Raw genomic sequence first — 22009 nt, 5'->3', positions numbered from 1 at the left:
ATAAATTTTGGGGTCATAAAAATATGGTGCGATTTTGAAATGTACGAAAGGTAAAAGCTGTCAGTGTCTTGTTTTTGTTTTTTATTTTTTCAGACACCATCTGTTTCCACATTCACACCCCCCCCCCCCAAACCTAAATCATAGCATACTAAGTGTAGACGTTAAAAAGTTGTAATACTCTACATGTCTCTTACCAGGAAGTAGGCATTTAAACAAGGTTCTTTTTTGTAGTAAGTGTCACTGGAGTGTTAATAGAAATGCGTGAATTTGATACAGTTGTTGAACTCTGATTTGGGATTTGAGGAACTGGTGCCTAAGGAATTAAAATAAACCATGAAATCCCATACAGACTCACCTTTAAACTGTTTGTGCTGTCAGTAATCTCTCAGGGTAATAACAGTGTGGTTAGCATCAGAGGAGGGGTCCCCGAGAGAAGTGAGAGAGTCGGTGCCAGCAGATGATGTCGGGAAGTGGTCTTGAAAGAAATCTCTCTTCATCTGCCATTAAGAAGGCAGGGACAAGAGGCATATTAACCAGTTTACCGTGTGTCTAACTGACTTTCTGACAAATTACTATAAAGGAAAGAAAGACTTCTCCTTTAAATAAAACTTGATCATCAGAACAAGGGAGCACCATCAAGAGTATAATTATGTAGCTATTAGAAGAAATAAAGCAACTTAAGAGTAGTGTTTTTACAGCCTGCTTTCATTGCTTGCTTTTTATTTTGTTACTAAGTACTAGATGGTCCGAGTAAATACAAGTCTTGTTTCACATGTGAATTGAAGACTATGAAAACCAAGGAGTCTTATTAAGAAAAATAATTTAATTACTAATGTCAAAGTCTTACTGTTTATTTTTATGTGTAAAGTCCAGAAATGGGCTGTTCGTCGCTTTGTTGTATGCTATAGTTCAGCCCGGTGTGTTTCTTGGTGTTTTTTGGTGTATTGGTGGGCAGAATGCTGCTCCTCATAAAGCTCTTTCCTTCCAAAGAATTTTCCTAAGTCTTGTTTTCACTTTTACTCTGGGTGATGGGTCCTGGACAGAATAGCTTCACTTCCTTTGAAGGTAACTTCTTGCTCTGTTTCTTCTTTACTAGCAACTGTGTTGCCTTTTCTTACGTTGAAATGACAGACCTGCTCTCTCCTTATACTAATAGTCTGTGTTTTTAGGATTTTTTGTTTTATTTTTATTTTTTAGCAGTCGGCATAAATTCAGTACATGTCAAGTCTTTGAGCTTCCTGTGAACTTCCTCTGTTGACAGTTTCTCATCACTAAAACAGCAAATTATATTTTTCCTGCTTCGTCTAATACTCAGAAGCAAAGAACCTACCTGACCGATATCAAATTTCATTTGGATTCTGACACCTAAAAATCTCGCTGTCCTGTCCTCGATGCTGTTCAGTGCTTGAGAGGTTTCAGTTTATTTTGCGGTGACTCCGCTGGCTCCTGTCCTCCTCAGTCTGCTGCTTCGGGCTGGCTTGGGAATTCTGTGCTATGGTGATATGTCTGGATGCAATTTGTAAGTCAGCCTACATAGCCAAACTGTGTGGCTCGAAGTAATGTTTATCCATCTTATTTTTTACTCTTAGGCAATGCGGAATATCAATCCCAGCACAGCAAATTCTCCAAAATGTCAGGTAGGCTCTTATCTGATGTTTTAGCATAAACATGGAAAAGATATTAGGAGAGAGGGAAGCTTGTGCTCCAGGGGCCTGTCCTCACTGAAGATTAGCCCAGAGTCTAACTTTGAGCCACCTTTCTACCAAGACACTTAAGTTAACACTGCTGTTCCCAGGAAGTCGACGTGATCTGCTCCCTTCCTGCTCCTCCCATATCACTGCTAGTATTCATTTTGATTCCACGAAGGTCTTCTTTTAATTCCACATTTAAAATGTATATGTCTCCATTGTACATTCTGTCAGCCATGAAGTCTGTCTAATATCATGTAGCTTAAAATAATACTAAGTTAACAATTTGAACAGTAACAACCCAAATATTTACTTGGGGAGGCTACTGTAGGAAATTTTATTAAGAGTCCTAATGATACTGTTAGAAAAGGAGAAGCTTCTTCTAATGGACATTCCAAAGGAGGGATATCAAAATCACTGTAAGAGAAGCACCCACCTGGGTAGTGTTTGGGTTCCTTTGTCGGCATCTGTTAGCACATTTCTCCCTGATGAACCCCCAGGAGCACTGGTTGTGAAGGTATCTTATTTAGAGGGAAAGTTTGTGGCCATTTTTTCCTTCTAACGCAGGTACTTAACCTGACTCATGAGAAGAAACTCGTTCTTGAAACCAAAGAGATTCTCTGTGTTCAGGGTGCATAGGACTTCAAGGAGTTAGGAGGTAGGGGGGTCATTGCACTTTCCTCAGGTGCGCAGAAGCAACTGTGAAACACCTCATATTGTATATACGTAGTTCTTTTGCGCTAGGCTAAGTGCATTGCGTTAGAATCAGCTGCAGAAGTGGGAGTTGGCAGAACGTCACTCGCCTGGATACTGTTAACTCGTCCATGGGAGCATTGTGCTGTAAAGCTGCTGTCTCCTCATAGAGAACAGTTAACTTTGTGAGAGGAAGAACTCCGCTCTTTATCTCATCAGTGTCTCCTTTAATCAAGAGGTCAAGTAAGGGAGTAACTCACAGAATTCGTCTTTGCTAACGCAGAGAGCACAGGCATTCTTGCAATGAGGCCACTGACACCACGTTTGTCTGGGAAGAGCATCATACACCGTAGCATTGGGTCTTTATACAGTGAAGACATTTTTTCCTTTTTCTCTGAAGTATTTCTGAAAAAGGGCTTTTATTTGTGCTAAATGAAGTGGAGGCTAACGTAGGATCAGAAATTAATTCATTTTGGGTTCAAGCAAAGAGTCCTTCATGCCTAAAGTGTTTTGAAATTTTTTTTTTCCATCTGAGATTTTAAACCTTAAATCTGATGGAGAAATTAAGTTGTTCCTGGATTTTTATATCCTACTCGAGTATAAATATAAATCATTGCCCTATTAAAATTCTCATCAGGAGTTCTTAGTTACTTTTTAACTATTAAAACTTTAGAAAAGTTGAGCCTCATCAGTAATAAAAATTCTATTCGATCAATTTATATGGTATTAAAAATGCAGAGTTGATGTCTTAGATTTGTCTAAGTCAGAGCAAGCGTCTTAAAGATACAGTTTTTTAAAAAGTGAACTTTGCTTTTGCTGGAAAATAAAAATAAAATACTGGTTTGTTATCTAAGTTTTAGTTGTCAGTGTATTTACCTGGCACACTTGTGAAAACGTCAGTGTAGGGTTAAATTTGAAGGCGCTCCCGTACGTGGAATGGGCAGTGTCTGTAGCACGCACGCGTTCGTGTGTTTCTCATCCTGCCGTGTTTTCCAGATGACCTTAAGGTAGATGTCAGGAAAGATGTCACAAAGAAGAGTCATATTTTCAGTGAAGATGGCTTTAGATAGGATTACCAGGGTAATCCGGAAAGTCAGGAAGAGCTTTAGGCACTGTTGTTCTGATTTATTTTTCACTTTTCTAATAGAATTCATGCAGGCGAGTGAACTAGCAGTGTGAAACCAGTCTCGTTCTGTTATAATCCTAACCTCACATGCTTCGGGATGTGGGAAGGGACCGAAATTGCAGAATGCTTGCAGATCACTCATTTCAAAGGCCGTCTTGAAGCACTTTCTAATAGGATTAACAAAACGTGTCTGTATTGTAGGATTCTCTGGTTGTGTAAACTGATGTCAGTACGGGGAAGGTAAATGCAGAATCCTGGAAAATTAAGACAACGTTAAAGGCAGTGGTGTATCTTCTAAGTTAAAGGCGGACTTTATCACCCTAATTTGTCAGAGTTTGTTTGGAGAATTTTTGAGAAACTTGACCTCATGAGCTTTAAATTTTCAATTTCATTTTCATTGGTCACTATTATATGTTTCAAAAGCAATTTCTGTTCTCGTGGGGAAAAACTTTAAAGCTGCAAACATCGTCTTTGCTCTGTGAGACTGAGCGTATAATGCTTACTTTTCTAGGTACATCTTTTTCTCGTACATCAATTGCTCCTTTGTAAGGGAATCATCCCAGCTTCTGTTTCAAGGTCTTTTGAAACAGACACTGTAAGGAAAGATAGTCCGCCCTGAGTATGAATCTTTTTACCTTCTCTGGTGCTTAAGAATGTGGTTCGTAATACTTGTGGTTCCCTAGTACCTGTGAGCTAGTGTAAACTCTGCAACCTGGCTCGCGGTCTGTGGTCAGCAGCCTGGTTAAGCCGATTCCTCTTCTGCTAAATGCACTCTTCTGCATCCCGAGCTTCTGCTCCTCAGCTGTTCTTTTTCTCACCAATTAAGGTTCTCCGTTTCCCTTATAAAGCCAAGCGGCCTCATCAGAATTCTTGAAACTGCCCAGAAAATAGATATAAGACTGTTGTAATTAGATACCTTTTTTTATGAGCAAATAATTGCTTTATTCTTCATAGAAATTATAGCTACAAATATTTTGCAACTAATGAACATTGTATAGTTGCCATTTTTATGAATAGTAATAAATAAACATCAGGGTCAGTCATGTTCAATGAGTGATAAACCCACATATTACTGTTGAAGGTCCTGTACTACACCATTAGGCCACAGTGGTAAAGAGGTTCACATGTCCATGGTCATCAAATGGAGCAAATTAATACCACTGTTCAGCCCTGTGAAAAAAATAACCATCAATCGTTCCCCCCCCTTGAATTTAATAATAGCAAAGAATTTGACTGTTTGTCCCCCTCCAAACTGTCTTTGTTAGCAAATGATGGAAAAGCTGTTTCAGAATCCAATTAACACTTTTCCCAAGGTTATCTCTCTTCTCTTTGAAGTCTTAATATTGACTATAAACCATAGATTCATTTAGGTGTTTTCCTGTGAATATTTGGACACTTTGAAATCTTTGTATAAAAGGGGTGGGGGAGATTTAGCCTCACACCCTACATACTCTGATAGGTTACCTTCCCCCCCCCCCCCCCCATTAAGGTCTCATCATTTGAAGAATGCTATAATGACTTCTGTTACTTTACTAAGTAATACAAATTACAAAAGATCTAACTCCAGAGCTCTGTCAGAAAGAGTGTGAATCTGGAAATAATGCTGGGCACACCAAACTGCAAATCTGTTTTGGATATTACTTTTCAGAGTTTAGGATTATCATACAATTATTATAACTATCCCCAAATCCATGTATACACACTTTTTAGTCAAAAATGTTTCTGAAGCTGAAGATACTTTGGTAAATGGCACAAACATTTTTTAAAAAGCATTCTAAACGTCGGCTAAATGTTTTAATAACTTCAGACATAATGAAATATCTGACCGTTTAAAGCTGTGTTGGAAAATGGGGTATGGCGGGGCCTATCTTGCTTTTTTCCCCTCTATTTTTGGAATTGTCCACATAAACTGCTATCACTAAGACAAGCTATTTATAAAATGTGTATTTTTAGGGTTATTCTCCATTTCTAAATTTGGATTTCTACTTTACTGAAGTAACCTTGCTTTTTATTATTGGGGGGGGCTTCACTTCTGTGCCATATACTATTCAAAAATGCATATACTCTACTCTCACAGAGCTCAGTATTTGCTAAAGACAAAATTGTTTTAAGGGAGTGAAGTTGACATTGTCTTTTTTCAAATTTTCTGTAAGTGGAAGTATAACTTTTTCGCTTTATTATTTTAAAGTGTCTTTTTACCCTGTGGGAAATAATACTGCTACTTAAATGAAACGAGGTCAGTATGAGAAAGGTTAGTGGCTTCCGGCTGGGTCCTGGGTCCTTCGAAGTCTACTGTGTACAGCAGGCAACCTTGTGTTTCCCTGTATCAGCCACCCTGGGAGGTTCCCTTCAGACCAGGTTGGGCGCATTGGTTTTACTTAGAGTGCGGACTGCTCTGACTCAGTGCGTCCCAGATTAGCAAAGATTTACAGGCTCAATGGGAAAAGCCACCGCATTTTTGTATTATTACAGAAGAAAATGAGCTAAAAATACTTGCTTCACTTAGAAAAAGCCAAACACTACTCCAAAAAAAACTGTTTGACCTTTGAAATACAGAAGCATGATTAAATTTTGGCCGAATTTCCTATCAGCTTGCGTCTCCATTTTTGAAAGTCTGTCAGGCTATTTTTTTCTGACTACCTTGGGGAAAAGAGAAGCTTAACAAACTTATATTTTTAGCTCAGTATTCTAATTTTAGGCGTTTGTTCAGGATTTTAAAACTTTTTAGAGATAGACGTAACTTTTAGCATGACATGTTTCAACTGAAATCAGTTTTTGTAGGAAATCCAGTTATGTCCCAAAGGCTTATTTTTAAACAGGCTAGATTTACCCAATTACGAAATAATGTTCATATTCATCCAAAATATCTTTTGATAAAAGTACTTTATTGCAATAAAATAGGCTTAGTTTACATATCTATAATATATTTATATATAAATATATAAATTTTTTTAATGCAGTATAATGGAGAAAGTTTGTATGAAATACATTTTTTTATCAAATTTAGGTTACATAATTTGTTTCATACTTATCCATATTAAAATAATTACTTTTCTCTAGTCACTAGCAAAATGTTGCTACAGCTCTGAAACAAATTTTCGATATTTTACTTCGAAAATTCTTAATTTTATGTATAAGTGTGTTCCCGTTCATGTTTACAACCCTTGGTCAGGAATAAAGCTCACTCCCTAGAACCCGAGATTTGACTGTTTCTCACTGGAAGCAGGCGGTCAGCTCTGACTCACGTTCGCTCCTACAGAATCTGAGTCAGTAAAGCATGTAGTGGGACACTCCCCCACATTTCCACTTCACGTCTAAGATCTGCCTTTTAAAACCCTCTGCACAGGTGTGTGCCTGCACCCATGTGTGTGTTTATGTGGAAGTAGAAGTGGGGAAGAGGTTGGTTTGTTTTCCTAAATGCAGAAGTTTCCCTTTCCCATTTTTGACAGTTTCTTTAGAATAGCAACAGGAATTTTTCCTCTTCTTTATTGAACCCAGTGAAATAAATAATATTCTCAGCAGGTGAAAATATTAACATAAGAATTAGTGACTTGTGGGAGGGGGCTGCCAGGTCAACTTTAATTATAGGAAACTATTTTGTTGTTAGCAAATACTGAGCTATATAAGAATATATCCATTTGGGGGTAATATTCGTGTAAATTGTTACACATCAATTATACCGCAAGCTGTTCAAAAAGTTACTAAGGGCATGTAATCAACACTGTTCCTTTTGCTGTAACTAGAAGTGTCAAAAGTGAGTTGAATATTTATACCTTGAAATGTGGTTTTTATACTCTGTATATATTAATTTTTATCATTGGCCTTGTCACATGATATTTGTTTTTGTGCCAAATTCTTCCCTATTTGACTGATAATGCTAACACCCTCCCACCACCACCAGTAAATAAAGTGGCGTTTTTTTCCTTCATCCTTTCAAGCTCAGTACAGATGGACCTTAGGTTAGTTACTTAGTCATGCCTGGATTTGAAGAAAAGTATGTCCCATAGCCCTTCAGGGCGTTGGCTAACTCAGAATGATTTCCCTTCTTATTTACACCTCTGATTTACCTTCCTTTGTAAATGTGGATACGTTGGCTCTGCGGTGTCTGCTGACAGTAGAAATTCAGGTGTAAAGGCAGCAAGAAGTAAAACTTTGACAGCTTTGAACAAGCAAAGTAGCAAAAACACGTAGCATTTGCACATGACAGGTTTGTTTGTTTTGTTTTCAGCCTTCACCCGAGGATATTTTTTTCCATTGCTTTTCAGAGAGAGTAGAAGGGAGAGAGAGAAACATCGATGTGAGAGAGACACATCACTTGGTTGCCTCCTGAACAAGCCCCGACCCGGACCAGGGCTGGGGTTCAAGCCTGCAGCCGAGGTATGTGCCCTTGGCCGGAATCGGACCCGGGACCCTCCAGTCCTCAGGCCAACACTCTAACCACTGAGCAAAATTGGCTAGGGCGACAGTTTTAACTTCATAAAACCGTCTTGAAAAAGTGGGAACTTTATTAAAAGGTAAAATAAAAAGTTGTGAAAACAGTATGAAGATGACAGCCAATTTATTCTGTTATTTCAGGAATGATTTATGGCATGTACTTGCTTCGTGCTTCAAGGAATTCTGAACCCGGTACACAAACGTGAACATGCCTTCTAACTAGAAAGCAAATGAGTCTCTTTCCCAGATATTCACACATCACCCCCATATTTTGAAAGACCTACAGTTCCTTGCAGAACCCTAGCTTATCAGCCTCATCCAGAATTTTATTCATTCTAAAATTTATTTCTATTTATAGCCTCATATTTCAATAGCAACATGAATTCTTGAAAGTATTAGTGGTTATTGATGGTTCAGAACAATCCATTCACTCCCTCCATGTGCCCTTAAGGGACAAAGAAGAAATAAAGACATAATTACTATAACCTGTGATAGGTGCTGAGCTCATGTTACATACACATGCTCAGGGTGCTAAAGACATAACATCTGTCTGTCCAGTCCAACCCGGAGATGGAGGTGGGATCATCATGGAGAGTTACCTAGAGAAAGTCTTAAAGAGGAAAGATAAGTGCTCTATCTAGTCAGGAAGAGCACATGGAAGGACATGATACCAAAAGACAGCAGGTCATACTACAAGCCTGTAAGAAGTACGCTGTCATTATTTTAAAGTCCCTTGTCACTTTGCAAGAGAATGGATGGGATCAAAGATAGAGGATAGAGAAAAAACATGAAATAGATCCGCAGAAGCTACCGGGAGACTGGATTGGCCTTTAACAGAGCGGGGGTGGGTCCTGATGCTATTTCTTGAGACTGGAAGGAAAGTTACAGAGATGGGTATGAGTGAAGGTAGGTTTGTAGAGAGCAGGAAGGGATGGCAGGAGGAGCCAGAAAATTGTGCATCGTGGCCTCAGTGTTATTTAAGTGGGAGAGAGATGGAAATGGACTTGACTGAATAGGGGCTTGAGGAAAGTGTGCCAGATTTGGAGTAGTGACCATGGGAGTGTGAGGAAAAAACTGACCAAGAACAAACAAAGAAATCAGTGAGTGGTACAAAGGGCCCAGCCAAGGCCAAAGATCATTAATTTATAAAAACAGTCTGGGTAGTTGTATGGTTTTTCTCAAGCATTTCTTAGCAGTCCTAGTATAGAAGCGAGCACATTTGACTCAGGATTGGAATTTGCCCTATTGAGATAAAATTTTGTGTATATAAGGAATTTTAAAGGTGCTCATGTATTTCAGCTGATCAGCCCTAGGGGGGAGGGGGAACCAACAATTGGCCAACAAGCACATGAAAAGATGCTCAACATCACATATCATCAGGGACGTGCAAATCAAAACCACAATGAGGTATCACCTCACACCTGTCAGAATGGCTTTATCAAAAAGACAAAAAAGTAACAAGTGTTGGCAAGGATGTGGAGAAAAGGGAACCCTGTGCACAGCTGATGGGAATGTAAATTGCTGCAGACACCATGGGAAACAGTATGGAGGTTTCTCAAAAAATTAAAGGTAGAGCTATCATATGATCCAACAATTCCAGTTTTCTGTTTATCCGAAGAAAATAAAAACACTAATAATTGTATACTTGAATCCTCTACAATTTTATTAACCAATGTCACCTCAATTAATTAAATAATATTTTTAAAAGAAATTAAACATTACTTTGAAAAGAATACCTGCACCCCCATGTTCATTGCAGCATTATTCACAATAGCCAGGATATGGAAGCAGCCTAAGTGTCCGTCCATGGAAGATGTGGTATATATGCACAGTGGAATACTATTCAGCCATAAAAAAAATAGAATCTTGCCATTTACGATAACATGGATGAACCTCGAAGGCCGTATGCTAAGTGAAATAAATTAGAGAAAGCCAAATACTGTTTTAATCCCACTTATAAGTAGAATCCAAAAAAAACAAAACAAAAAGCCAAGAGAACAGATTGGTGGTTGCCAGAGGGTAGGGGGTAGAGGGTGAGTTAAGTGTGTGAAAAGGTGAAAGAAGTCAAAAGGTACAAAGTTCCAGTTATAAAATAAGTCATGGGGATATAATATAAAGCATGGTAACTTTAGTTAATAATACTGTATTACAAATCTGAAAGATATTCACAAGAAAAAAAATATTGGTGGCTATGTTATGGGAATGGCTGCTAACAACTTACTGTTGTGACCGCTTCACAGTTTAAGCAAATATTGTATCATTATGTTGCATGCCTGAAACTAATATAATGTTATATGTCAATTATACCTCAATTCAAAAAAAGAAAGAAACCAACTGGAATAGTGGGAGAGACGAAGAGCTGGAGTCCTGGGGTTGTAGGTCTGTAGATCTGGTAGAGTGGGTGTCACATCATGCAGGGACTGGGTGGAAAGAAAAATCATGGTCCCAGAAAGTGGGATGAATGCAAGTAAGATTTCTGGGGGAGGAATTTTGAAGCCAGTTCCAGAACGTGACTGAGGGAGTGAAGCTGATTGAATCATGATGAAGTGGCCAGAATTGTCATAATTTAGAGATCCAAAAATGTCCATGACAGATTATAGGTTTTGTGCACGGATGCTGACAATTCCGGGGTGATGGATACAGTTGCAGAGAAGCGAAACAAACGTGACTAAAGATTTTAGAGGTAGGTTTGGTTTTAAATAGCAAGGTCTCGGCTGTGCTAGTGGATGACTGAGGTAGGTGGAGATGATCATTGAAATCCAGAAGGTCAAGGAGCTGTCAGGTTCAGTGAGTGAGTCATCTGCCTGATAACATTAATAGCAAGAGCATTATGTCTCATAACTGCTAGAGCATTGAAGTGGTAATGAGTGTAAGTGGTATTTTAAGGGATTTGACACAACTACAGTGTACTATGAAAATGCCTTCTGTGGATGAAAAGTCATGGTATGCTAACACTGTCTGTTGCCTATATTCGTAATTAAAGGAAATGATAAATTTCAGTTAGAAGTTAGTAAAAATAAAGGTGTAATTTTATTTCCTCTATCCAAGTTCATAGGCCCTCTTCATTCAGTCATGATCCTCTGGTTAAAAAAAAAACTTTGTGGGATGCTGTATCCCAAAGGCATAACCCTGAGTTTTGAAAAGTGGTGTTCGCATGAGGTAGAATTCATAGTTTAGAAGTGGTGGTGCAGAGCTCAGAGTCTCTCCACCGCCTCTGGGCCCAGCGATTACAGTGGGAGCGAGGCACTGGAGATGGGCGGGTGCCTCAGGGAGCAGGCTTGGCTCAAGAAGGCTGCAGGGGAGAGCCGTGTCCTTTGTGATAACAAGCCACGCTTCAAGTCAAACCAAAAAAGTTGAAGGGAGAGAAAGCTGGTGCCCCAGCAGAGATGATGTTTATAAGAGCTTGGGAGGCACAGTGGAAATTCTTAAGGAAGGGAACAGTGACCCAATGAAAAAGGGAGAAAAAGGGCAGAGCGGTAATGAAGGGGTTAGGGGTTGGCCAGAGTGAGGTAAATGAGCCTGGAGGTCCTGAGGCCTGGGATGTTGGGAGGCGAGTTGAGGCAGGCCGCTCGAACCCTCGGGGGAGTAGTGGCCCAGAGCTTCGGCTCAGGTTTCCAGGTGGAATCCTGCTGAAAAATTGTTTGGTGCCCCTGCTCAGGACAGGAAAACCTGAAGGCAAAATGAGACACTTGATAGCAAAGTGTAAAGCAATACAGGGGGCACAGAGAGGGGGCTGGTGTCCTACGGTAAATTGCCGAATGTTCTAGAGGGGATAAATGGTGATGGAAAAAATAAACTGAAAACAAACAAATAAATAAAATGTAAAAAAAAATTGCTGAATGTTCTGATTTTATTCCTGGTGCCAAACCATATTGAGGGTTGATGAATACAAATAAACTTTAAGAAGAATTGTCTTTTAAAAGCCCAGATTTGCCATCCTACCCCAAAGGAAGGATTTGGGGGTGTCTGCCAAAGTAAGGAAAATAATGCAATTAGGTAATAAAATATATGTGTTTTGGGGTTAATAAAACTAGATAAACTTTCAATTTATAAGATTTAGTTTTCGATCACCTGAAATGGATAGAAGAACTCGGTCTTTCTGACTGGGAAACGTATTCACTTTAAAATAGATGTTAATGCTTCAGCGTGTTACGCCAATGGTTACCCTAATGCGCCTTTTATTTCTTTACGCCTAACAAACAATGTGTTGATGGGTAGACTGATTCTGTGTGTGTTTGCTTTTTCTAGGAATTAGCTCTCCGGAGCCAGTTACCAACACTGGAGCAGGATGGCGGGACTCAGAATCCAGTCTCTTCTCCTGGGATGTCTCAGGAATTGAGGACAATGACGACCAACAGCTCAGATCCCTTTCTGAACAGGTTGGTGAGAGTCGCTGCCGGCCAGTGTCTGCAGAAGATCACAGCTTTGAGATAATTCTCCTCAGTCCTTGCAGGAAGCTGTTTGAACATCTGTGTGGGCCAGAAATCATAGTTGTAAAGGAATCTTTCCATAAATGGCAAGTACAATAAAACAGGGATTAAAAGCCGACTCCTGCGAGAGGAAGTGAGCTGTTCAGACTTGCGGAGGGGATGCTTACTTCACAGTCACGTGTGCTGCCGCCTGCGCCGTCGACTAACAGTCACTTAAAATTACAGAGTCGTGAAGAAACATGTGAATGCCTTTCTGTGAAAGCAAATGAACTGCATCTTAAACCTATTAGGGCTGCATTGTAAGGAAGATTGGGAGGAATTTTCCACATAAGTGTTCAGCCTGAGAGCTTCCAGTGCAGCAGCACTGTGAGGCCTCCTGTAGTTCAAGGAGATACGCTGTAAAGTTGGGCCTCTTTCACGACATGCATTAATATTAAAGGCAGCATTTGAAACCTAGCAGAAGGATGCATTTTAGTGAGTTACCACCAACCTTGGGTTTCAGGAAGATTGCAGTGTTGTTATATATAGTGCTGTGTGGAAAACTGCAAGCTGAAACAGGTTATATTCTTTGCCTAGAAAGCCGTTTGAAATTAAGGTTGGACTACAATTCATTCTTCTGGGTTATAAAATATATTGGCGTTTTAGTTTTTAGAAATAAGGAATAAATACTTCCTGATCTTCATGCTTTTGATTTTTATTTTTTTTTAAACAAGGCAGTTTTAAAAATATTTAAAGATACTTTGTTTTAGGGATGCTACTACATTACCCATTCAGTTATCACCGATTGAACTGAAAACTTCATGATCTTAAGAAAAACAGAATTTACTCTTTTGACACGTACAGCTTATTTTATTTTATTGGGGAGTTGTTATTAAGTAAGTGTAATCAGGGAAGATGGGGTGGGATGGGATACAAAGCATGGGTAGAAGGATTATGCTAAATATAGAAACAGACCTACATGAAACACACAGGAATATAATGTGCTAATTATGTAACAAAACATTCACCTCATGTAGCTGTATTTTAACCTCATGTTGACACATACTGTTTAAAGTTCTGCCAAAAAATTAGTGTATTTATACAAGATTATAGTTCTGAACTTAAGTTAATTAAGAAAAGTCATAGCCACAGAAATTTTTTTTTTTCCACAAGGGAAATTTCAGATCAATATAATTCCAGTACCCATCTGTTGGAGGCCTGTATTGATCCGGGGATAAAATTAGCCTATTTAGAAAAATGGATAGAAAGCATATCCTTCTGATACTCATTTGTGAAGATTCTTTCTTAAAACCTTTGATGAAAGCTGGGCTGCAGTTTGAGATTGTAATTTCTGGTGAGGATCGCAAAGTGGCAGATAATCAGCGATACTAGTCTAACAGCAGAATGCTGTGCCCACTCTCTGTAGTGCCCCCCATTTCTAAAACACGAATCTGACTGTAAAATTTCTTTTTTTAAAATATGTTTTTATTGACTTTTTTTAGACATAGAGGAAGGGAGAGGGATAGAAAGGTAAAAACATCAATCGACTGCCTCCTGCACGCCCCCTACTGGGGATGGAGCCGGAAACCCAGGCATGTGCCCTGACTGGAAATCGAACCAGTGATCTCTTGGTTCGTGGGTTGACGTTCAACCAGTGAGCCACACCGGCAGGGCTATAGCATTTCTGTTTTCAAAAACTTATGGTGGTTTCCCCATTGCCTGTTATTCGATTCATACAGATTTTTTTAAGCTCTAAACACTTGTTTCCCTGACTTGCCATGGAGTTGAGTCTCGGCAGTGGTGCAACATCCCCTTACCTCCCTTTTATCCTGGGAGCCTCCAAGGCCATCTCTGGTGTCCCCCTCCACAAAACCTTCCCACTGTACTTTTTAAGCTCCCTCCTCTTTGTTCTAAAAGCACTGTGGTCACATAGCCTTTGTATATGATTCATTAATGTATTTATTTGTTCATCTCTCTCCCTGAAGTTGTGAGCCTCTCAGAAAGCATCAGTTGTAGGTGGTGGTTTTTAACTTCCTCCAGATCCTCTGAGCCTGGTCGAATGCCTGGTGTAGTAGCAGATGCTCATGAATGTTTATTGAATGAGTGTGAGCTGCAGGCGGTGGGGTTCTGCAGGGAGCAGTTCCTTGTCAGGGAAGTGGCTCTGTGAACTCCATCCTCAGGAATGCCCATGTGCTTCCCTGTGGCTTGGAAGGAACTCTGCACAACTGTCAGTTCAGCTATTCTGTACGAGGCTGGAGTGTCTGGTGTGTGCCCATGCTTAGCAGTGGGAACAAAGTGATGACTAGGACCAGGCCCTTGTCCCAGATCAGGGCAGGCAAAATAAAAACAAACCACATCCTGAGGCCTGCTCCTATGCGGCTGCATTATATACAAATGGTCTCAGGGGCAAAATTGTGTTTTCTTGGATCTGTGTGAGGCTTATGAATCTTGCCAAAATCTGGCAGAAGCATTAGAGTAAACTGGTGGTTGCAATATACAGAGTGGGGGGCGGGGGGACAAAGCACAAATGCATTAAGTAATTTAGGGAAGAAATTGGGGGGGCAAGATTTCAATCTAGAGCACCTGTTAAAGCTCCTTTATAAAGCTTAGACAGTTTTCATTTTTTAACTTTTTTTTTATATGTCTTTATTGATTTTAAAGAGAGGAAGTGAGAGGGAGAGAGATAGAAACATCAATAATGAGAGAGTCATTGATCGGCTGCCTCCTGCTCGCCCCTACTGGGGATGGAGCCCACAACCCCGGGCATGTGCCCTGACCTGGAATCGAACCACGATCTCCTGCATCCTAGGTAGATGCTCAACCGCTGAGCCACACCCAGCCGGGCTGTTTTTTCACTTTTGGGTAAGCTAAACAGGTGCTTAAATGTGCAAGCTGTGAGGTAAGATAAAGTTCACATCGTGGTCACAGACCCTTGAACAACAGTTGCCTTTATTTTACACTTTGCCATAGATTTTTCTAGAACTAGTAGAATCCCACATTTTATAGTCAATGCCAGCTGCTATCTCCAGTGCCACTAGCTGAGGGAAGTGTTCTTTTTATGAAAGAAATGAACTGAGGTTGTTTACCATACTTGTATGTAAATCTGGGAAACTTCATTTAGCCTAAAGTAAAAATCTGTCTTGGCTCATATTTTTCTGCTTTTCTCAAGGTGTGAGCCTTCTAGTTTTTTGTTTCTGTTTGTGTATTAATTAGCCCTTTCTTCAGTTGGAATTCTGACTCCTATCTTATGCTGAGGTATTTGGGTTTTCCCCCTCTAAACAGAAGCAAGAAGATTGAGCTGTGAGGGTTCTTATCGGCAGTGACTTACCTGTTCTGGCCTAGTCCAAAAAGAAGTTCTAGTTCTTTATTTTACATTGATTCTCCCCCCCCCCCCCCCCCCAATTGGCTTAAACTCTCAGCATAAGAGTGAGGAATTTAATGTGAGTCTGGTGCAGACCTGTCTCACTGCCCACCTACAGTTTGTGTTGTGACTATGCACACCTGTGCCTTCCGCCACTTGGGGAACTGAGATCTTGAAACAGGTGAGCTGTGTGGACCCCCTGGACTCAGATGGAATTACAGAGAGAATGCCTACACAGAGAATTTTCTGTCATCTGGGAACACTGAGTATATCTTTTATTCCCTATAACCTTCAGGCCCGGAAATTTAGGAGGGATCTTGGCGCCCCGGAGCTGCCAGCTTTGATTAGGATTTACCTTGTCTGTTTCACCGCATAGACTAAGGACTGTGTGTGGGCTCTGAAGGAGGGTGCTTGTTTCCGACGTCGCAGGGCAGGAATGGTCACTAATTCTCTTTGGGAATCATGTTAGTACTCAGCAGATGTTTATTTTTACCTTGAAGTTATTTTTTATTTTATTTTTTTAAATTTTGTATTGGTCTTCAACTCTCTTTGCAGTGGCACCTATCACTCTCGCGATGAGAGCACAGATAGTGGACTGAGCATGAGCAGCTACAGTGTCCCTCGCACTCCAGATGACTTCTTGAACAGTGTTGACGAAATGGATACAGGTTGGTATTCTTTCTTCCTCTGAGGAATCGGACTTTCAGGCAGAGAGCGTCATTCTATCACCAGGTCTAATAAGCTACTGTGAGCACAAATTATTCAAAAGAAAGCCATTAAGGTCCTGTCAACTTCCATTCCAATTGTGCCCTCCTTTATGGCAATTTGTAATTTACGTCTTTTCTCAGTTTTTATTTTATTGATTTCACTTTGTTAAACTTCTTTAAATTGTTTTAAATTATTTTTTTATTGATTAGGGAGAGAGAGAGAGAGACACATCGATTTGTTGTTCCACTTATTTATGTGTTCATTGGTTGCTGCTTGTGTGTACCCTGACCGGGGATCAAACCCACAACCTTGGCATATCCGGAATGATGCTCTAACCAACTGAGCCACCCAGCCAGGGCTTTTTCTCAGTTAAAAATGTCATGGAGCCCGGCCGGGTGTGGCTTAGTGGTTGAGTGTCGACCTAGGATCCTAGGCGATCAGGGTTCGATTCCCAATCAGGGCACATGCCCGGGTTGTGGGCTTGATCAATGACTCTTTCATCATTGATGTTTCTGTCTCTCTCTCTCCCTCTCTTTTCCTCTCCCTGAAATCATAAAGATATATTTTTTAAAAAATTTTTTTAAATGTCATGGAATCTTAGCTCTATTTGAACAAAGTTGATGACATTACTTATTTTAGCATTTAAAATACTGAATTAGTTGGCAGGGCAATTGAGCCTATTAGAATTCTCTATTAATAGAGATTTGTATTCTTAATTTTGGAGAGAGATTTCTATATGTGGTTCAATGTCTGCCTCCTCCTTTCTGTGAGAGCTTTTGGTCCAACTTAGATGTTATGGAGCTCAGGAAACCAAGTGGGAAAGGCTTGGCGGTAGAGCTCACCTACTTTATTGTTAGAATAGTTGCATGGGTCTTGCAGGAGCTAAGAAATACCTGCCTCACAGGGGTCATTGAGGGACCATTTCTCCTGGGGCTTACCTGATTGTCCTGGACTTGTCAACTCTCAGAGGGCGTGAACTGGCAGGGACATGGAACAGTCCTCCAGCCAGCAGGTTCTTTAGCTGACAGCTTCTGCAAGTGTTTGGCAAGCCTTTTGTAAAAGCCTGTGCTCATCCAGCTCATGGCTTTGGTGCTCCCTAGAACCCCCCTTTGTTTCGGCTTATCTAAATCTTCAATCATCCTTAGGAGCCACTTCAAACCCAGCTCATTCAAACACATTTCCTCACTCCTGTTCCCCATTTGTCGTTTCTCCAAACCCCTATAGCACTTAATGGTTTATGTTCATTTTTCTGAAAAGCATGTTCATTGGAGCTCTAAGGAATGTTAATGTTGTCATGTGCCCCCCAAAATGGTTTTGTGGCCAGGTAAATATGGAAAACCTAGCCAGCAAAGCTAGGAAGATTATTTATTCAAGGACTTCTGGGAGACTTGTTTTGCTGTTATGAAATGTGAGTCTCCAAGAGTGGAATAGAGTTTTTATCCAGCCCTTTTATTTTATTTTAGTGTTTCCCAAAGTGTACTTGGGGAAAGCTGGGACTATACCACTCATTTTCCTACTTTATCTTATTGTGGTGGTGCAAAGCTTGAAGAGAATTACGTGGCCAAGCTCTTGTGTAGTGAGCTTGTTCTTCTCCCTTGCTGTATATAATATATAACTTTTCAGAGGGTTTTTTTTAATGACCTGACCCCCCCCCCCTTCTTTAGTGCTCAGCACATAGCAATAAGCAATCAAATTGTTGGTTAAATAGCTGGACAGATATTGAAGCAGAAGTAATCTTGGCATTGTTATTTGTGGGTTGTTTGGTCTGAAATAAACCGGGCATCATTTCAGGTCAGTCAGGAGTGTTTTCTTTACACATTTCTGTATGCGCTCACATGGTGCAGCTCCTGTCAGAATGAACTATTCCTTTTCTCTGTCCCAACTAGGTGATACTATCAACCAAAGCACCCTGCCCTCACAGCAGAATCGTTTTCCAGACTACCTTGAAGCCATTCCCGGGACAAATGTGGACCTTGGAACACTGGAGGGAGATGCAATGAACATAGAAGGAGAGGAGTTAATGCCGAGTCTGCAGGAAGCTTTGAGCTCTGACATCCTTAATGACATGGAGTCCGTTTTGGCTGCCACCAAGCTAGATAAAGAAAGTTTCCTTACTTGGTTATAGAGCCCTCAGGTAGACTGAATTCTAAATCTGTGAAGGATCTAAGGAGATAAGACACACATTACCAGAAATTTCCAAATAAGCCAGTTGCAACCTTCTGGCTAATACAGAAAAAGATGAACAAACGTCCAGCAAGATTCTTTCATCCACTCTTTTGCTCTTCCGTGTCCATTGCTGCTGTTAATATATTGCTGGCCTCTTTCATAGGTGGCCCTAAAGAGTCAAAAAACAAAAAACTTTTTGTTCCTTTTGCTATTATAACTACTGTTTGTTTTGGGGGCTGGGGGAAGTGAGCCTGTTTGATGATGGATGCCATTCCTTTTGCCCAGTTAGATGTTCACCAATCATTTTAACGAAACGGTCAGACTTGGAAGTCAAATGCTTCATGTCACAGCATCTAGTTTGTTTAAGCAACTATTTCTTCAGCTGCTTTTGGCCAGTGGGAAAACATGCCTTACTGGTGTGACAAACCAAAAATGTTGTGTCTCATACTAAGTACTTAGTGCTGATTTGGGGAGAGAGCTGAAACCGAGGCTGAAGACTTTTACTTTCAGTGGGGTTCTTTCCCCTCCTAGTGCTATATCATTAGTCACATAGTGACCTTGATTTTATTTTAGGAGCTTATAAGGCACGAGACAATTTCCATAGAAATATATTAATAATTGCCACATACTCTAGTGTAGGTTTGGGTGGGTTTTATTGTGGGTTTGTTTTGTTTTGGTTGGTTGGGGTTTTTTTTGTTGTTGTTTTTGTTTCGTTGTTGTTGTTTTTTCTGGAACCAAGGCAAATGACCACAGTAGTGAATCTGTTTATAGTTGTAGCTGGGATGGTTATTGTAGTTTCTTTGGTAAAATCTACATTTCCTGATTTTTTACCTTCTTATTTAAATCTTGATTATCTGCTCGCTCTCTATATATATCCTGACACCTTACAATGTTTATATGATAGCGTGATAGCAGAATTTTTTTTTTTTTTTTTAGGTTTCCCTATTTTCCAATTTATTTTAAAATGGTAGCTTAGAGTGTATGCATTTAGAATACATGACTAATAGTTGATATTTCACAGGTAGTTTAAATCTGGTTGGGGCAGTCTACAGATGTTTGAGGAGGTTAGTGTTCTAGAAAGGCCTGTTGTTACGGATAATGCCTAGGGGAGTGATGTATGCCCTCAAGGCACACAGTAAATATTATCTGATGAATTTGAAAGAAGCAAACAGGAAATGGCTCTATTTTCCCCTTGTTACTCCCCAGGACTAATTTTAAGTCTTGATGGGAAATCACTGAGTAGGTTCATAATGTACATGACAGAAGTAAGCTTTATGTGGTCACTCACCTTCCTTTAGCTGTGGAAGTTTTACCTTCACCGTAGTTTTGGAAATAAATTCTAGTATTTTAGTTGTCATTGGTTAATGAACATATTAAAGACTACATTGAAATATTACCTACTAAACTGTTCTTATAAGACTTGCTCCTACTTCTGTATACTGAGAATCGACCCTGGACAGTATAATTCTGTAAGGTCATGCGTTAGCTGGTAAAGTGATCAGATTAATAAATGTATATTGGTAGTTGACTTTAGCACAGAAATAGAGATAATTGTGATTATACTTTTATTTTTACAGGAAGAGATATAACTAGAGTATGTGTCTACAGGAGTAATAATGGTTTCCAAAGAGTATTTTTTAAAGGAAAAAATGAGCATGAATCAACTCTTCAGTATAAGCTATGAAGTGGCAGTTGGTTGTGAGTTATAGTGGCACCAGCTAGCACCTCTGTGATTAAGGGTCTTTCAGTGTTTCTAGAGTAAGCCCTTATTTTCAAGGGTTTATAACAGGTATAAAATCTCCTTTCCTGGCTAAACTGTTATGAAAAGCCTCAGCTTGGGAAGGTAGATTTTTTTTTTTCTAATTACAAAATCTAAGTATTTTGACCCTTCCATTTAGAGGAGTGCAAAAGTAAGTTTTATATTAAGTATTTTCAGTGCTCAAAAAAAAAAATACAATCACTGTGTTGTATATAATGATTCATAGGTCAATCACTCATAATAATTGACTCTAAGGCTTTTTATTAAGAAAACAGTAGAAAGATTAAATCTTGAAATACATCTAGGGGAAAATGGCCACTGTGCAGATGCATCGATTTTTTTGTTGTTGTTATTTTTAGAGCAATAATGAATTTCTACCTAGAATGCATAATTGAGTATATGGATGATATAGCATGTTGGGTTTTTAATGTGTAGAAAATCAAAGCTACTTGGAAGGAGTGCCTACAGTTTGCCAGTAAGCAAATAAAGATCGTATCTTATATATCAGCAGAGTAGCTCTAGATAAGGGAGAGGGTGGGGAGGGGGGTTGCGAAGACTTAGTGGAACTTTGATAGAGAACTTTATAACCTTTTTCTTCAATAAAGACTTATCTTGCATCTTGCTGTCATTAAAGGCAGTTGTTCCTAAAATTTCAATCCCTTAAGTACACCCACAGAATAAGACTATGGAGTTCTTCATTTCCCCTCGACTTTAACTTGCCCGGTTATACCTCAATGTCATGGCAGCACTGTGGTCCCTGACAGGCGCAGTGCTCCGACCTTGGCCCTCTGCACCGACCTGAGGGAGACCTAGGAGTTCTTTCTCTTTCGTAGCCTTAGTGTGGTCTTTCTTGTTTCATGTCCTAGTCCTAATGTAAAAGTGTTTAACTACTTCTTGGTTGTCTTGGGCAGCATTGGGATAAGATTTTTAACTGGTATTCTTGAATCGCTTTTACAATAAACCAATTTTTATAATCTTTAAGTTGATCAGCTTTTTACATTTGTGTTCTTTTCAGTTAGGGCTTCTAAGATCTACTTATGGTTGATGGAGCACGTTGATTTAGAGTTTCAGATTTTGCAAAGCACTGTTTGCTATAACTATTTTCTAAATATAGTGCCTTTTTTAAACACAAAGAACAAAGGAAGTGACTTTTATAAACAAATAATGTTGCTGTGTTAAGTGTTCATATTAAATAGATGCATTCTATATGGAACCTTGGCAGAAACACTGAAAATAACAGTAATTAATTGTGTAATTCGTAACTCATACCAATCAGTGTTGAAACTCAAACTGTGGGAAGTGGGAGCCAATATCCAGTGATTAACAACTCTGTAGCTTTTGCACATCTGAGAAGTGAGTGCTCAGATGAATTTTATCTTCTGCCAGCATGTTTTTGTAAGAATTGTGGGTGTGCCTATCTTAACATTGTTTTCTGTATCTTGAAAAAGTATCCTCCACATTTAAATGTTTTATATTAGAGAATTCTTTAATGCACACTTGTCAAATATATATATATAGTACCAATGTTACCTTTTTTGTTTTAGATGTAAGAGCATGCTCATCTTATGTTAGGTACTTACATAAATTGTTACATTATTTTTTCTTATGTAATACCTTTTTGTTTGTTTATGTGGTTCAAATATATTCTTTAAACTCTTCTTTGTT

At 39.5% G+C, this 22009-nt stretch overlaps 1 protein-coding gene across 13 annotated transcripts in view; it reads left to right on the top strand.

The window, feature by feature from the left end:
• The window catches only part of YAP1 (Yes1 associated transcriptional regulator), a 103353-nt gene extending 81351 nt beyond the window's left edge, over positions 1–22002 (top strand). For 7 of the 13 annotated variants that reach the window (XM_081153779.1, XM_081153767.1, XM_081153768.1 and 4 more), the window contains 4 exons: positions 1590–1637; positions 12190–12320; positions 16267–16379; positions 18306–22002. In XM_081153779.1, the coding sequence (XP_081009905.1) occupies positions 1590–1637; positions 12190–12320; positions 16267–16379; positions 18306–18544 (531 nt within the window). In that variant the 3' untranslated portion in view covers positions 18545–22002. The remainder of the gene's footprint in view (positions 1–1589; positions 1638–12189; positions 12321–16266; positions 16380–18305) is intronic. The other 6 variants (XM_081153769.1, XM_081153775.1, XM_081153770.1 and 3 more) reach the window with 1 other exon arrangement.
• The last annotated feature ends 7 nt before the right edge of the window (positions 22003–22009 follow it).

This window comes from Miniopterus schreibersii (genome assembly GCF_964146895.1).
Source record: "Miniopterus schreibersii genome assembly, chromosome: 12".
NCBI lineage: Eukaryota > Metazoa > Chordata > Mammalia > Chiroptera > Miniopteridae > Miniopterus > Miniopterus schreibersii.
Note: the sequence above shows the minus strand (reverse complement) of the source record. Positions and strands in the feature narration are given on the sequence as shown.